The sequence below is a fragment of the Dictyostelium purpureum genome (genome assembly GCF_000190715.1).
Source record: "Dictyostelium purpureum unplaced genomic scaffold DICPUscaffold_525, whole genome shotgun sequence".
Taxonomy (NCBI): domain Eukaryota; phylum Evosea; class Eumycetozoa; order Dictyosteliales; family Dictyosteliaceae; genus Dictyostelium; species Dictyostelium purpureum.
This window is the reverse complement of record NW_003519859.1, coordinates 1-16,717: the sequence shown is the minus strand read 5'-3', so window position 1 is coordinate 16,717 and position 16,717 is coordinate 1. Positions and strand designations below refer to the sequence as shown.

The 16,717-nt window shown below is 24.1% G+C and overlaps 9 protein-coding genes across 9 annotated transcripts; 4 read left to right on the top strand and 5 right to left on the bottom strand.

The window, feature by feature from the left end:
• On the top strand, window positions 1-2,061 carry DICPUDRAFT_159213 (uncharacterized protein; the record flags this gene model as incomplete). Its single annotated transcript, XM_003294195.1, has 3 exons — window positions 1-400; window positions 501-833; window positions 863-2,061. Coding segments are annotated over 3 exons (1,932 nt in total), but the record flags the coding sequence as incomplete, so codon positions are not given.
• A 612-nt stretch (window positions 2,062-2,673) lies between these two features.
• On the bottom strand, window positions 2,674-3,644 carry DICPUDRAFT_84728 (uncharacterized protein; the record flags this gene model as incomplete). The annotated part of the gene is made up of 3 exons (XM_003294191.1): window positions 2,674-3,023; window positions 3,089-3,290; window positions 3,348-3,644. The coding sequence occupies 3 exons, from the start codon at window positions 3,642-3,644 to the stop codon at window positions 2,674-2,676; spliced, it is 849 nt and encodes a 282-aa protein (XP_003294239.1).
• A 222-nt stretch (window positions 3,645-3,866) lies between these two features.
• On the bottom strand, window positions 3,867-4,546 carry DICPUDRAFT_58919 (uncharacterized protein). The gene is made up of 2 exons (XM_003294190.1): window positions 4,498-4,546; window positions 3,867-4,415 (listed from the first exon to the last, which is right to left on the bottom strand). Exons 1-2 carry the CDS (start codon window positions 4,522-4,524, stop codon window positions 3,903-3,905), a joined length of 540 nt encoding a protein of 179 aa, XP_003294238.1. The 5' UTR covers window positions 4,525-4,546; the 3' UTR covers window positions 3,867-3,902.
• Window positions 4,547-5,152: 606 nt separating this feature from the next.
• DICPUDRAFT_159210 (uncharacterized protein) lies at window positions 5,153-7,041 on the top strand (the record flags this gene model as incomplete). Its single annotated transcript, XM_003294194.1, has 2 exons — window positions 5,153-5,483; window positions 5,573-7,041. The coding sequence occupies 2 exons, from the start codon at window positions 5,153-5,155 to the stop codon at window positions 7,039-7,041; spliced, it is 1,800 nt and encodes a 599-aa protein (XP_003294242.1).
• Window positions 7,042-7,249: 208 nt separating this feature from the next.
• On the bottom strand, window positions 7,250-10,195 carry DICPUDRAFT_84725 (uncharacterized protein; the record flags this gene model as incomplete). The annotated part of the gene is made up of 6 exons (XM_003294189.1): window positions 7,250-7,946; window positions 8,027-8,307; window positions 8,375-8,626; window positions 8,696-9,494; window positions 9,570-10,004; window positions 10,077-10,195. The coding sequence occupies 6 exons, from the start codon at window positions 10,193-10,195 to the stop codon at window positions 7,250-7,252; spliced, it is 2,583 nt and encodes an 860-aa protein (XP_003294237.1).
• Window positions 10,196-10,544: 349 nt separating this feature from the next.
• DICPUDRAFT_99893 (uncharacterized protein) lies at window positions 10,545-12,282 on the bottom strand. Its single transcript, XM_003294188.1, has one exon. It carries the CDS (start codon window positions 12,253-12,255, stop codon window positions 10,600-10,602), a length of 1,656 nt encoding a protein of 551 aa, XP_003294236.1. The 5' UTR covers window positions 12,256-12,282; the 3' UTR covers window positions 10,545-10,599.
• A 537-nt stretch (window positions 12,283-12,819) lies between these two features.
• Window positions 12,820-13,819, bottom strand: DICPUDRAFT_43131 (uncharacterized protein; the record flags this gene model as incomplete). Its single annotated transcript, XM_003294187.1, has 5 exons — window positions 12,820-12,935; window positions 13,012-13,160; window positions 13,428-13,470; window positions 13,618-13,699; window positions 13,775-13,819. 5 exons carry the CDS (start codon window positions 13,817-13,819, stop codon window positions 12,820-12,822), a joined length of 435 nt encoding a protein of 144 aa, XP_003294235.1.
• A 1,182-nt stretch (window positions 13,820-15,001) lies between these two features.
• DICPUDRAFT_159207 (uncharacterized protein) lies at window positions 15,002-15,765 on the top strand (the record flags this gene model as incomplete). Its single annotated transcript, XM_003294193.1, has 2 exons — window positions 15,002-15,299; window positions 15,521-15,765. The coding sequence occupies 2 exons, from the start codon at window positions 15,002-15,004 to the stop codon at window positions 15,763-15,765; spliced, it is 543 nt and encodes a 180-aa protein (XP_003294241.1).
• A 248-nt stretch (window positions 15,766-16,013) lies between these two features.
• On the top strand, window positions 16,014-16,423 carry DICPUDRAFT_159206 (uncharacterized protein; the record flags this gene model as incomplete). The annotated part of the gene is made up of 2 exons (XM_003294192.1): window positions 16,014-16,172; window positions 16,280-16,423. The coding sequence occupies 2 exons, from the start codon at window positions 16,014-16,016 to the stop codon at window positions 16,421-16,423; spliced, it is 303 nt and encodes a 100-aa protein (XP_003294240.1).
• Window positions 16,424-16,717: the final 294 nt, after the last annotated feature.

The window sequence follows — 16,717 nt, the reverse complement described above, 5'->3', positions numbered from 1 at the left end:
TTAAATAATAATAATAATAATAATAATAATAATAATAATAATAGTAATAATGTAAATAATAATTATAATAATAATAATAATAATAATAATAGTAATAACTATAATTCAATAAATAATTACTATGGTTCATATAACCAACCCCATAGTAGTTTAAATAATAGCAATAATAGTTATAGTTTTAACAATAGTAATAATAGTAATAGTAATATTAATAATAATAATAGCAATAATAATGTTAATAATAACCAACCAGAAGAGTTTTGCGTTTGTTTGAATAGATGTTCGGATAATGAAGCTTATATTCAATTTTTAAAAGAAAAAAAAAGGGGTGGATCACCTAAATTTAGAGGTGTTACTATTCCAATTAGAACTGAAAGAGATTCCATTGAAAATTATAGAAGTATATAGTTTTTTTTTTATTTTTTATAAATTGTTAAAATTTAGCTCATTTTACTAATATTTTATTTTAAATATTCTTTTATATTTTTTTTTTATGTTAGATGGGGAATTACATTTTGTAGATAGAACTTCAGGTCAAAAGAAAAGTAAACTTAGAAAAGGTCCAAATGGTGATTCATGGAAACAAAATGGGAGTGAAACCAAAATTACTGACAGTGTAAATAAAGTAACAATTGGTATCAAAAGAACTTTAACTCTTCAAGACAAAGAGAAAAATAAAAAACTTTGGGAATATAGTCTTTTTGAAAATGGTGTAGAAAATCAAGTTTTATTATTTAGACACTTTTTAACTGATCTTCCAAATAAATCTAAAAGAGAACAAATTCCAGACTTAAATGGTGATCGTGTTTTTGTTCAAACTAATTTCCCTGATGGTAAAAGAGCTGTTTATGATGTACAACAGCCACATGTTTAGATGAAAACAATAGTATTAATAATAATAATAACAACAACAGTGATAATAACAGTAACAACAACAATAATAATAATATTAATAATAATAATAATAACAATAGTGGTTTTAATAATAATAGCAATAATAATAATAATAATAATAATAATAATAATAATAATAATAATAATAATAATAATAATTACAACAATAATAACATTAACCCAAACACTTTTAATACAAATAATTATAATAACCAAGTTAACAACTCTAGCTACTATAGTAACAATAACAATAACAATAACAATAGTAATAACAGTGGATATTATAGACAACACAATAATTCACCAAGTCCAAATAATTACCAAGTTCCTTCACCAAATCAACAAAATAATTATTATTATGAACAACAACAAACACAACAACCAAACTTTGTAAATAGCAACAATAATATGTATAATAGTAGCAATAATTACCAAAATAATTATAATAGAGGGGGTTCACCTTATAATAATAATAATAATAATAATAATAATAATAATAGTAATTTTAATTATAACCAATATCCACAACAATATTATAAAAATGCTCCTCAATATTTACCATCAGTTCAAAACCAACAACAACCATCACAATATTTATTTCCACGTTCAGCTCCAGTTTCGATGAGTCCAGGTTCGGGAGGCGTCCCTTCACCTTCATCATCTTCACCAGATAAACCAAGAATGCTTAATGGTTCACCTAGTAACCAAAATTCATTATATGGATTATCCAATATTATTAACAACAACAATAATAATAATAGTAATAATATAACACCATATAACCTATCACCATCTCAAATCCAACCACAATCTACACCATCACAACCAAACTATCCTACTAATTTTGTAAATCATAATAACTATAATAATAATAACAATATAACCCAAACTGCACCTAAACCAACCCCACTTCCATCAATTTTTCAAGGAGTTTTACAAAAAAGAAAAAGCTCTGATGACCTTTCAGCTGACAATAGTAACAATAGCAGTCCCGCAAATAGCTATAATAGTTATACTTTAAATAACTATCCACACTCACCACTTTCATCCGGTCAAACCTCTCCAACTATAGAATCTTTTAACAATATAAATATGGGTTTCGAAAATAAAAAGAAAAGAAGAGATTCTGATTCCGAAGGTAGCATTTGTAGTGGTCCAGATAAATAATTTTTATAAAAAAAATAAAAGTAATAACAACAATATAAAATATAATATAATAATATAACAATAGTAAAATAATAGTAATATATCACTACATTAAATCATTACTTTCTTTTTATAAAAACTAAGTTATCATTTAAAAAAAATAATTTGGTTTCAAACCCCCATTAATTAATGAGGGTCTCATAATAAAGCTTTAATAAAAATAAAAATTAAATTTTTATTAAATATTTTTTTTATAATATTCAAATGCAATTCTAAATTTTTAAATATAAAAATATTTTTATAGAAATTTTCTTTTTTTTTTTCAACAATATTTAAAATTCGAAATTTTGATTTTAAATAATAAAAAGTTTGTGAATAATATTTTATTATACTTTTAACCAATTAAAAATAGTTTTTTTTTATAATTGATTTCTTTATACTTGGTTTTTGAATATGATGTACCTGTAGGAAGCTTTTTATTATAAACTCTTGGATAACTGAAGATAGTTATTTACCCAAGTCATATTTTCATGTTTTATTTTAATAATATATAAAAAATATACAACATTTAATAATAAAAAAAAAAAATAAAAAAAAAAGATATTTATTGGTTTGTTTTCTAGGCGGTATAAATTATTTTAATTTTATTTTTCCCGATATACAAAAAATTGATTTTAATATATCTGAAAAATATTCCACATCACCTCTATATCTTTGTTTTAAAATACTTAAACCTTGATTTTGACGGCCAAATAAGTTTTCAATTATAGTTCTTTTTCCCTTTAAAATCATATCCATATAAATTTCTTCGTCGGTTTTTTCTGATGGAGAAATATCCTTTGTTACTGTGAGAAAAAAGTGTTCGAAATCTTCTGAAGCATAATCCAAACCTCCTAAAACCCTTTCGTTTGGTTCTAATTTTTGATTAACCAAATTTGATTTTTGTGAAATATCTATATCGTGAATCGCACCATCATAATATCCTCGTAAAATTTAATTTTAATATTTTTAATTTCAAAAAATTAAAACAATTAAAATGAATACCTACCATTTGCCCAAACTATGTTACCTTCAGTATCTACACAAAATTCAAATTTTATTCCATGAAACCCATGCTTATTTGAAAAGTAGAGTTTTTCAACCTCAGGATCTGGAATACTTTCTATTTTATAAATACTAGCGTCAACTATTGCATAAACTAATTTCCCTTTAAGTAATAATGGCTTTGCCTTTAACCTATCTTCAAATTTCTTTTAAAATATTAGTTTTAATTTTAACCAAATTAGTAAATTAGTAAATTAACCTACATATGGTTCTTGTTCAAAAATTATACAAATCATTTCAACTGATCTTTTTAAAAACTTCTGTAGTGTTGAAGATGAGTGACCTGTCATTTTTGTTAGTTCTTTAAAAGTTGGGTATTGTTTGAGGTAGTTCAAATATACCAATAATTCTTTTATTCTATAGGTTGGATCCATATCTTTAAGTTTAAAATATAAATCTACAAACTCTGTTTTTGATAACCAATATAATGATTGAAAACATTCATTGCTAACATTGGAAATATCTTCAATACTATTTAAGCTTTTATAGTAACCTGACATTATTAATAAATTATATAAATATTTCTTTTTCAAAAAAAAATAAATCAAAAAAATTAAAAAATTTTTTTAAATTAAAAAATTAAAAAATTTTAAAAAAAAAAGAAATGAAAAAAATTATCAAAAAAAATTTAGTTTAATTTAGAATTAAAATTTTCTTTTAAAGAATCAAGATTATAAAATTTTTATAAAAAAGCAATAACAACTTTATAATAATTATTTTTTCCTATAAAATTTCTTTTATTTCTTTTTTAAATTAAATTAAATCATATGATCATTAACTTTTGGTTTTTGACTAATATGATTACATGATGTACAGGTACGAAGCTTTTCATTTGAATAAAACTCTTGAATAATTGGAGTTAATTGTTTGCCTAGATCTAAATCGTCTACATTAAAACTCTTTTGGAATAAAAGTTTTTTACAATTGTCGCAATACCATAAAAGTTGGTCAATTGACTCTGGTGTTCGTTTCTTTTCTAAAACTAAACCAATTGTATCCTTATAACGTTGTGGTGAATGTGGTGTATTTCCTGGTAAAATAAAAGATTCACCTTCTCTAATTACAATATCTTTAAACTCTCCATTATCGACAACCTTTAATACCATATCACCTTTAAATTGATAAAAGAATTCATCAGTTTGGTTAACATGATAGTCTGTTCTTTGGTTTGGTCCACCTACAATCATAATAACAAATGTTGAATTTGGTTCATTATATAATAATTGTGCTCCAACTGGTGGTTGTAATAAATGCTTGTTATTTTCTATCCACTATAATATATAAATTAAAGATTGTTAGTTTTATTTTATATTAATAAAATAATATTTTTTTTTCTTTTTTTTTTATAATCACCTTATTAATATTAATTGGAGGTAACATTTTTATTGAATATTTATATATGTGTTTTATTTTAATAATAGATAAAAAAATACAAATTATGAAATTTAAAAAATTTAAAAAAATTTAAAAAAAAAAATAAAAAAAATAATTTAAAAAAATAATAATATTAATTATAATTTTTTAAATAATTAAATATCATTGGAATTTAAAAACGATTGGTATAATTTATGTTAATTGATAAATCTCAAAAGAATTTTTTTAAATTAACCTTTTGAAGAAAACATATTCCTATATTTTTTCAGCAATCAAAATAAAATAAAAAAAGATTAATCCTTTAAAACAATTGTTTACTTCTTTTTAGTAATATTAAAATATTTAATCAAAAAAAAGAAATAAAAATTATTATTGATTTATTTTATTTTAAAATAATTAAATATTAAAATTTAAAAAATAATAAAAATAAAAAATAAAAATAAAATTAAAAAAAAAAAAAAAAAAAAAAAAACGAATACGCTTTTTTTTTTTTTATTTTTTTTTTTTTTCGTTTTTTTTGTCATTTGATATATTTATTTTTTTTTTTTAAACTAAATTATTTATATATATATTTATCTTTTGTTTTTTATTATATAAATAAATTTAAGAAATAAATAGATAAAATATAGATAAAATGGTTGGGGATAAACAAAAAAAAGTTGTTGTAAAAAAATCATTAAAGAGAAAAGAGCAAGAAGAAGAGGTTGTTGATACACCTGTTGCTCCAGCCTCACCAGCTCCAGCTCCAACTCAACAAAAAAATAAAAAGGCCAAGACTTCAACTGTTGCCAGCAGTAAAGAAATTGAAGCTTTAGCATCAGCTCCATCAGTTAAAGAAATTCAAATCCAAAATGAAAAGAGTAAAATTGTACAAAAATTAGAAGAAACACAAGAAACTGTTGAAGAAAATGTTGAAGAACAAGAATCATCAGAAGAAAACAATACAGGCAATGTTTCAGAAAAAGGTAAATTGATTTATTAAATAAAAAAAATTAAATGATATATAAAAAAATATTAATTTTTTATTTAATTTTATTTATCAAAAATATTATAGAATTAGGTATTTCAGACAATGCTATTGAATTTGCAAATTTACCAATTCACGACAATACAAAGAAATCAATCGAAGAAATGACTTTTAAAAAGATGACACCAATTCAAGCTAAATCAATTTTACCATTACTCGAAGGAAAAGATCTTTTAGGTGCTGCACGTACTGGTAGTGGCAAAACATTAGCATTTTTAATTCCAGCAATCGAAATTTTAGTAAAGAGTGGATTTAAACCAAGAAATGGTACAGGTGTTATTATTATTTCACCAACTCGTGAATTAGCATTACAAATTTATGGTGTTGCAAAAGAACTCTTAAAATATCACACACAAACACACGGTATTATTATTGGTGGTGCCGCAAAGAAACCAGAAGAAGAAAGACTCGAAAAGGGTGTTAATCTTTTAGTTGCAACTCCAGGTCGTCTTTTAGATCATTTACAAAATACCAAAGGTTTTATTACAAAGAATCTCAAATGTTTAGTTATTGATGAAGCAGATCGTATTTTAGAAGTTGGTTTTGAAGAAGAAATGCATAAAATTGTTAAACTTTTACCAAAGAATCGTCAAACTATGTTATTCAGTGCCACCCAAACTCGTAAAGTCGAAGATATTGCCAAGGTTTCACTTAACAACTCACCAGTTTACGTCGGTGTAGATGATGAACGTGAAATTTCAACTGTTGAAGGTTTAGAACAAGGTTATGTTGTTTGTCCAAGTGAACGTCGTTTCCTTTTACTCTACACTTTCTTAAAAAGAAATTTAAACAAGAAAGTAATTGTTTTCCTCAGTTCATGCAATGCCGTTAAATACACTGCAGAACTTTTAAATTATATCGATATTCCAGTATTAGAACTCCACGGTCGTCAAAAGCAACAAAAAAGAACTAATACTTTTTATGAATTTGTTAACGCTGAAAAGGGTATCTTAATTTGTACAGATGTTGCCGCTAGAGGTCTTGATATTCCATCAGTTGATTGGATTATTCAATACGACCCACCCGATGATCCAAAAGAATATATTCACAGAGTTGGTCGTACCGCCAGAGGTGTTGGTAAAAAAGGTCGTGCTCTTCTTTTCCTTTTACCAAAAGAATTAGGTTTCCTCAAATACTTAAAATTAGCTAAAGTTCCATTAAACGAATACGAATTCCCAAAGAGTAAAATCGCCAATGTTCAAGACCAACTTGAAAAGGTTGTATCTCAAAACTTTTACCTCTATAATAGCGCTCGTGATGCCTATAAAGCATATATTTGTGCATATGCCTCACACTCCCATAAAGAAATTTTCGATGTCAACGCTCTTGATCTCCAAATGGTTGCTAAAGCTTTTGGTTTCAACGATCCACCAAAAGTTAATCTTTCTGTTAATTCAAGTGGAAAAAATGATAGAAAAACAAACAACAGATCAGGTTTCGCAAATAAACAAAATGGTAGATTCCCTAAAAAGGACGGTAGACAATTCGATCGTTAAATATCATTTTAAATAAAAATAAAAAGATACAAAAAAAAAAAATAAAAATAAAATAAAATAAATAATTTTAAAAAAAAAAATAAAACAAAACAAATAATAGTTAATTATTATTATTTTAGCTAAAATAATTAATAAACCACAAACAAAATAAATATTTTTAGATGTTTATAAATAGATTTATTGTAAATTTTTTTTTTTTTTTTTTTTACTAATTTGCAATTCTTGAAATTTGATAGTATGGTATTAATGGTGAGGTAGAGTCAAGTTCTATTGCTTTTTTGAAGCAATCTGATGATCTTTCGATTTCACCTTTAGATTTTAATACAAGACCTAATTGGAACCATGCTAAATGGGATGCTGGATCATTTGAACGGAGGATAGCAGTGAGATTATTTTCGGCTAATAATAAATCGTTTTCTCTGAAATAATGGAGTGCTAAACGGATTAAAGAGTTTGTGTGGGAAGAGTCAATAGTAAGAGCTTTTTGATATAGTGAGATTGCTTTTGTTGTTAAGTCTTGAGTTTCCATTAAATAACCTTGATGATAGTAAACGTCAGCACTATCACTGTCAATAGACTCTGCTTGTGCCAAACATTGGGCTGCATCTTTGAACATTCTTTGTTGTGTAAATGCTTCAGCTAGTGATAACCATAATGAAATGTTACGATGAACTTCTTTACTCGAAATATTGTTTGTTGAGTTGGTTGTAGTTCTTAATATATCTTTTGGTGAGGTTGGTGAATCTTCGAAATCTCTCATTGCTGAATCCATATCGACAGCACTTATAGTATTTGATCTATGTGATCTACTGTCACCTGCTGTTGTGCCTGATCTTAAATCGAAAGAAACTACACTGGAGGGTCCTGATTGATTTCTATTTCTTGGTAAACTAACAGAATCATCGCTATTGTATTGATATAGGTTAAAAATTAGTATTTTTATTATTTGGGAGGGTAAAATATATTTTATATGTTGGGCACTTACAAATCTTCGTTTGAGGTTAAAGCTTTTGAAACTAAATATTGAAATACAGATTTATAGGTTATTAATGCTTGTGATCCATCGTCTAATGCTAATTCTAGTTTTGCTTTAATTAAAAGTAATTCGATATTGGTTGGTGATTGAGTTAATGCATGATTACATGTTCTATAGGCTAATTCGTAATTTTTATTTGATGATAATAATAATGTTAATAAGCTCCAACATGATGAATCGTGTGGATTTAATTTTAATGATTCATGAATATATTTTAATGCCATTGGTGTCTAGATATAGGATAATATAAAATTGTTAGTGGTTTATATATTAAAAAAATGTTGGTAATATACTTACATCTCTAAAATCCGCATAAATTAATGATAAATGATAGCTATTTCTATAATCATATGGATCAATTTCATAGGCATTTTTTAATGATGATAATGCTAATTCTTGATTTTGAATCTTTTCGTGTGATGATTTGCATTCAATTGCTTTTTTACCATATGCAATACCCATTAATAAATAGGCCTTACTTAAAGAGGCTGTATCGTCTAAATCAATATTTGAAAGTGCTTGTTTTGCAAATAATACTGCTTTGGTAATCTAAATTAATAATTTTTGTTAGTTGCTATAATTTTAATTAACTATAAAGTGATAAATAGGTATACTTACTTGATTTAAATGATTAATACAAATTTTTGAGGCCAATAATAATAAAGTAATATTTTTTGGAGTTTTTGATAAACATTCTTCTATAATGAATAATGATCTTTTATATTTTCCTGCAGAGTAAAGTGAGAGGGCTAATTGAATCCATTTATGTGGGTCGTTGAAATCCAAAACTAAAGATTTTTCAAAAGTTTCAACAATAGGATAGTATTGCTCTCTTCTTGAGTAGCCTAAACAAATGTCGTCATATATTAAACATGGGTCTTCAGATTCAATAAATTGATTGTGGATTTGGTGGCTATTCATATGATGATTAACACCGCTTGCTGACAATACCATGTCATTTGATTTACCATTGGCATGGTGATGGTGATGTAATACACTACTAATGGTTGGGATTATATTTGGTGATGTTGGATTTGATTGTGTGGCATTGGTATTTGATGGTGTATTCGATGAAGGTGTCGAAAGTTGTTGTTGTTGCTGTTGATATTGTAACTGTTGCTGTTGTTGTTGTTGTTGCTGTTGTTGTTGTGAAATTAATGCCTCTGCGTAAAGTAGTGCTAAAGTACCTTCCTCAACCTCATCGTTTGGTATATAGAATTGTTTGGATGGGTGGATACCTGAATATGTGGTTGTAGAGTCACTTGATGAGTCTAATGCTGGAATATATGATGATGATGATACATTTCTTAATAGTAAGTGGGCTAAAGTTGTTAAAGAAATTCTAAATGTATTTTTGCTAAGTCCAATTTGTGATGATAAACAGTTTCTTAAATGTTTAATACTTATTTGAATATTACTAATTTAAATAAAAAATTAATGTTAATAAAAATTTTGATTTTAGCAAAGATGATTAAAAATAAATAATACAAACCCAAAGTATTTTTGAATGATGGCAACTCTAATTAATGATTCCTCAAAATAAAGTTTAGTTTGTTTATCAATTAATTTGAAATTTTTGTAATATTTAAAGGTAACGTCAATGACTGCTTGATAGGCTGATAATGCTTCAACAGAATTACCTTGATTCTCATAACATTTTCCTTTAATTGTAAATGCTTGGATTAATAAACCAATTCTTCTTTGATTGCTAACACTAATAAATTGATTAACTGAAACTTTATTTAAAAAACCCAATGCTTTGGCTATATCATTCTTTTCATATTCGACAATACCTAAATATGCTAAAACCTCTTGACTATCTGGTGATGTGGCATATGCCTTATTTAAAGTTTCCAATGCTTCATTATAATTTGATTCTGACAATGATTTTTCAACTTTAATTAATAATTCCAATGGTTCATGATGACTATTAATTGAAAATTTTGGGTTAGCATGCATATATAGTCAATGTTTAAATTGGTGGAAAAAAAAAACATACTCTATATTTAATTTATTATATTTTTTAATTAAATTTGATAAATTAACCCAATCTTTTTCGAATCTAGATTTTTCAATTTCAGCTTCTAACTGAATTTGTTTTTTACTAAGTGTTGACATGATAATTGAATATTTAATTATTTAATAAAATGAATATATTAAATAACTAGATACACAATCCACTTTATTTATTATTTTTTAAAAAAATTAAAAAAGAAAATAAAAAAATCAAAAAAAAAAAAAAAAAAAAAAATTTTGATTTTTTTTTTAAAAAAATTAAAATAATTATTTTTTGTTTTTATAATACTGTAATAAATATAGTAATAAATCACCCAATTAATTTTTTTTATTTTACTAAGCAAAAACCCAATAATGGTGTAGTTACATATAATGTATAATTTAATTTTTTTTCAAATAAATATATTTCCCATTTTATATAAAATTGATTAATAAAAAATCCAATAAAACAAATTTTAAAAATTAAAAATATAATTTATTTGTTGGATTTTCAAAGAGTATACTTTTTAAAAATGATTGGAGGTACCAATTGGTTTATAAGCACCACGTTGCTTTATTTTTCTGAGGGTGAATATTAGTGCTACGATTAAAATGATAACAAAGGCAACTATAGCAATAGCAATTAGAGCTTTTTTACCAGCAGAAAGACCTGGCTTTTCGTTTTTATCTGGAACTACTCCACATGTTTTAGTATCAATATTATTTGGGATATTTCCTTTAATTACACATCCACTATTTGAACCACAACCTAAACCATTGCTATTGTTTCCGCCATTTGTGTCTGTATTATTTGTAAATGTTATGATTGAAGTTTGATTAAAAACAATTGTTGAATCAAAACAGGATATAGCTGAACCAAATGAAGCTATGTTGTTTGCAAAGGTAGTATTATCTTTTAAAAATAAAGCACCTTGACTAATAAAAACACCACCATATTGTGCAGTATTGGATACAAATGATGAATTAAAAATTGAAATAGGATCGTTGTAGAGGAAATTGGTTGCATAAATTGAACTACCATTAATTGCATAGTTATTATAAAATTGGCAATATGAAACAGAGGCTGTGGAATCTGATAGAGTTAAAGCACCGTTTCTATCGACCGTTTGGCTGTAATAATTATTTGAAAAAACACATTTATAAAGTGAAACACCCAAACCAGACTTGAAGGAATATATAGGTGTTATATTTACGTTATCAATAAAGTTGCAGTATGAGAATAAAGTTGAAACGGCACTTGAAGATGTAAATTGGAAGCCAACACCCCCACCAGTGTTATCTGAAAAAGTAACATTATATACCTGTGTTGAACCTACTAAATAGATCGTCGAATTGGTAGCTATACATTTACTAATTACTGTGTTTGAAATTGAAATAGTTGAAGATAAAAGTTTGTTTCCATTGTAAAGAATTGAACCATAGTCACCATTGATGTTTGTGAATGAACTTTCCTCGATATTTAAGACAACTCTAACGTTATTGTCAATATAAAACAATCCACCAGTAACACCCATATTGGAGGTGTTTTGGAATGTACATTTATTTATATTTAATGTTGAAGCTTGAAGAACGACATCGTTTAAACTTGATTGTAAAACTGAAAAAGATCCTCCATTTGAAACATTGGTGCCTGATTTCATTGTATTATTTTCAAATACACAACTTTCGAAAGAGTAAGTGCCATATGTGCCATGATTTACAAAAACGGATGCTTGGCTCTCTTGATAACCATTGATGAATGTAATACCAGTTATATTAATATTTGAAATATCACTAATTAAATTGTGCTGTACATTGAAAAATGAATTGGTTGCACCCTTTAAATCAAATATTACTGATGTATATGATGTGTCTTTATCAACAGAGTACTCTTGATTAATAATATTGATAGTTTTATTTACAATTGAACCAAATGGATCGATACCCTCGAATGAATATGTAGCTGGTGAAAAATAATAGGTTGTTGTATTAAATGCTGTTGTATTACATGACTGAACTGCAGTTAAAAATTCTTGGCAAGCAGTTTCTATAGTTTCACCGCATGGTTGTTTGGTATTGGGTGATTGAATATTTATATAAACTGTACAACTACTATTATCATTGGCTTTATTTAAATTTACAAATAATAAAAATAAAATTAAACTAAATATAATCGACTTCATTTGATTTGATTATCAATATAATTTTATAACAGTATTTACAAATATTAATAAAAGTGTTTTAAATAATTATAAAAAAAAAAATTAAAAAAAAAATTAAAAAAAATTTTATATCATCCCAAAGTGTATATTTTTATAAGAAAAAATTGTGATTACCAAAAAAAAAAATTACCACCTTAAAAAAAAAAAATTTGTTTTGGAATTTTATTTTTGGAATGAAAAAAGATAACTTCTGAGTAATTAAAAAAAAATTAATATAAATAATATTAACAGTATTATTTTTTAGCATCTTTTTTAAAATATCCATTTAATCTTATAAAACCTCTAAATATAACTAGATAAACCTTATACTCCCCTCGATTAGTTCATTGATTTCTAATTAAAGAGAAATATTAATTAAATAAATGAAACTTTTTTTTTTAAAATTTTTTAAATATTTTTATTTTCTATATTTTTTTTTTATTTTTTTATAATCGATAAATTATATGTGATTATTGCTGTTTATTTTATAAATTTAAATATTTGTTTTTTTCTTGTTTTTTCTTTTTTTTTTTTTTTTTTATTTGTTTATTTGTTTTGAGAAACAACTAAATAAGCAATTACTAAATAAAATAATATTACTGGATAAACTGCTAAAAGTTTACGTGTATCTGGGACTGATCCTGCTAAAAATCCATATGAAGCTAAAATGAAAGATTGTTGGTTTAATTAGTATGGGAAAATAAGTTTAAAGAAGGATTAAAATCAAAAACTACTTACCAAAAACTGACCAAAAATAAAAACCACCTGCGATTGGAAGTCTAACATAAATTTTATCGACAGCACCTGGAAGAATAAAAATAATAATGGTAGAAATTGTCAAAGGAAACAAACAATAACCTAAAACACAAACACATTGAAAGAAAGATCTGAATAATGAAAAATAATGGTTGGTGGTTAATTTTTGAATGTATATCTGTTATATTTTATAATTGTATCCTTACAAATTTCCACCTAAAAGTTGAGCATTAACTGTAACAATAGCTGCACCAACCCAAACAACAACAAAAACAATTGCAAACTCTAAGGCCATTTGATCGTCTTTAGCTGAAAATGATAATAAACTATTGATATAAAATAAATCAAATTAATAAATATCCTAAAAATAAATAAACCTATAACTAAATAATTCCTACAGTGCCATAACTAAACATAAAAGTAAAGGTCCCCATAAATCCCCTATGAAAAAAAAAAAAAATTAATATTTAATAAATTGATTGTTTTTAACTATTGTTCTAAACTATTGTACTATTGTAATGATGAATTATCATAACAATCACTATTATTGTTGTGTGCCACAGCTAAATAATATTTTTAACTACTTACAATCTCTTAAAGCATTTATAGCTTTACCTCTTGGTAATAAAACATGGTATAACTTGTATCCTACCATTTTTAAATCCCTTAACTTTATAATAAAATTAAATTTAGTAATACTATTTATTTAAAAGTTGAATCGATCGTTGGTGATTAAAATACATACAATTGTTTGAACAACTGGCTCGTTAATAGTTGATTGTCCGTTCATCATTTTATTGTATATATATGTATGTGTGTTTGGTGTGTGTATGTGTGTATTTATATTTTATGTAACTATTTATACTGAGTGTATTTTATATTGATTTTATAATTATTAAAAAAATAAATAAAACTGAATGAAAAGAAAAGAATTTAAAATAATTTATAATGAATTAAAATATGTACAAAGTTTTGATTTCTATTCTTTTAATTATTATTATTCTATTTTTTAAAACTTTATTTTACTCTTTTAATAGATAAAATAGTATGAAAATTAATTATATATAATATAGAAAAATAATTTTAAAAAAATTTTAAAAAAAAAAAATAATAATTAAAAAAAAAAATAATTTAAAAAATTTTGAAAAAAAAAAAAAAATTAAATAAATAAATATTAAAATATTTTAAAATTTTGAGTAATTTAAAAAAAGTAATCAAAACCAACTATTTTGAATTATATATTTGATATGTATAACAATTTACAAAACGAGTAATAATTAAAAAAATAACTTTTAAAATAAAAAAATAAAATAAATTCAAATCATTAACAAATATTAAATAAAAATTGATTCCAATAAAGAGACAATTTTGGTTTAGTTCCAAAATATTCTCCACCAAAAGTCCAAATCAATAAATATGGTTATGTGGTCAACAAAAAAAAAAGCAATGGTTAGGATTGCTAATAATCAAATCTATTTTTTTTATATACAACATAACCATAGCTATATGGTGAATTATTCAAAAAAAAAAAAAAAAAAAAAAAACCATAAGCGAAAAAAAAAAAAAAAAAACAATGTTAAAAAAAAATAAAAATAATGATTTAGTGGAATTTATATTTAACTTTGCCAAAAAAATGAATAAATGATTTTTAATAGTATAAGATTTGGAATTAAAAAAAAAAAATGTTTTTTCAATTTAGTTAAACTAAAAATTGGTTTTTAATAATAAAATAACTAAAATGATTATTATATTGAAAAAAAAAATGGCTATACCCATCCATTTTAATTTTTTTTTTTTTATTGTTTTAAAATAAAAAAAATTTTGAAAAAAAATTAAAAAATAAAAAAAAAAAAATAAAAAAAAATCTTTTTTTTTTTTAATTTTTTTTCAATTTTTTTTTTTTTTTATTATTATTTATAATTTCTTTGTATAATATATTTTTTTTATATAAATTTTTTGATCATCAACAACCATGTTATTATTAGAAACCCACAACAGAATTTTATATGATGAAGTTATTTCACACTTCAATTCAGACAGAAGAGTAAACAATGTCTTTGCCGATTTCGACGGTGTTAAATTCAATGTTTTCACTGCAGAAGATAAATCAACACTCACTGTTTCAATGTCAATTAAAGCTGCTGCTGATCTCATGAAACATGGTGGCGCCCCATTATTAAAGAGTATCTATGGTGAAATGCTTCAAGCTAGACCAGAACCAGGTTATGATGTTACTTTAGTTATCCCAACTTCATTTTCTGGTAATAAAGGTAGGTTGTTATAATACGCAAAATATTAAAGATATTATATTACAGATTATTAATTAATTTATTTATTTATTTATTAAAACTATATTAAAAAAATTTAATATCAAAAATTTGTATCTTCAAAAAAAAAAAAATTAAATTACTATGACAATTCATCAATATAAAAAAAAAAAAATCAAATTTTTATTTTTTCAAATTAACAAATTATCAATTAATAATTATAGAGGAATTGGCTAAAAAAGTCAGTTTATTAAAGAGACATTTAGTTGCTGCTCCATTTTTAATGGTATTCGAAGGTATTGAAGCCAAAAAACCACTTCCAGATATTATTTCAATTGATTACCGTAGTGATGAAAGTTTCTACTTAAAACCACAAGGTGATAATGTCACTGTTATTTTTGATATTGCCTTCAAAGATGCTGATGATGTTGTTTTATCAAAGATTTTCTTACAAGTAAATATTTTATAATTTAATTTCAATTTTGTGGGCACAAAAAAAAAAAAAAAAAAAAAAAAAAAAAACATTTTTTTTAATTATTTATTAAGTTATTAATTTATTATTCATTTATATGTTCACACCAATCAAATAAACACATATATTTTTTATTTAAAAAAATTAAAAAAAAAAAAAATTAAAAAAAATTAAAAAATTTTTAATTTTTTTTTTTAAATTTCATCATTTTAAATATTAATAAAACACACATATATCAAATCATAATGGCACCAGTATTATTAACTGAAGAACAAAGAAAAACTTTAATCCCAAAAGACTGGAGTATGGTCGAAGGCAGAGATGCTATCAAGAGAACTTTTATGTTTAAAGATTTCAATCAAGCTTTTGGTTTTATGACAAGAGTTGCCCTTGTTGCTGAACAAGTAATATTATAATACATAAACAACATTAATTAAATTAAATACTAACACTTTTATTTATTTATTATTATTACTTTATATTATTTATTTATTATTATTATTATTATTAGATGTGTCACCACCCAGAATGGTTTAATGTTTATAATAAAGTTGAAGTTGTCCTTGCTACCCATGATTGCGGTGGCTTATCTACCAATGATACCACTATGGCCACTACTATGGATAAATTCTTTGATGAACAAAAACAAAACTAAATATTTGCACTTTTAAATAAAATAATAAAAAAATTTGGAAAAAATTTTTTTTCTTTTTCTTTTTTTTCTTTTTTTTTTTTAAGAAAACTAAATGCATATCATTTTTTATGATCATAAACAAAATCAAAAAATCAAATAAAAAAAAAAAAAAAATTAAATCAAGATATTTGGGTGATTCGAATACATGTGAAAATACAACTTCATAAAAAATTCATAAAATTTCATCGATTTATGGCAACTTAAAAAAATTAATACATTGAGTAAAGAGTTTTTTTTAAATCAGATTAATATTAG

What these genes read in the sequence shown, in the direction of transcription:
- DICPUDRAFT_58919 (XM_003294190.1), bottom strand. Translation starts at nt 4,524, where the DNA reads ATGTTACCTCCAATTAATATTAATAAG. An exon ending in CTCCAATTAATATTAATAAG is followed by an intron (nt 4,416 to 4,497) that starts GTGATTATAAAA and finishes TATATATTATAG; the next exon opens with TGGATAGAAAATAACAAGCA.
- DICPUDRAFT_99893 (XM_003294188.1), bottom strand. Translation starts at nt 12,255, where the DNA reads ATGAAGTCGATTATATTTAGTTTAATTTTATTTTTATTATTTGTAAAT.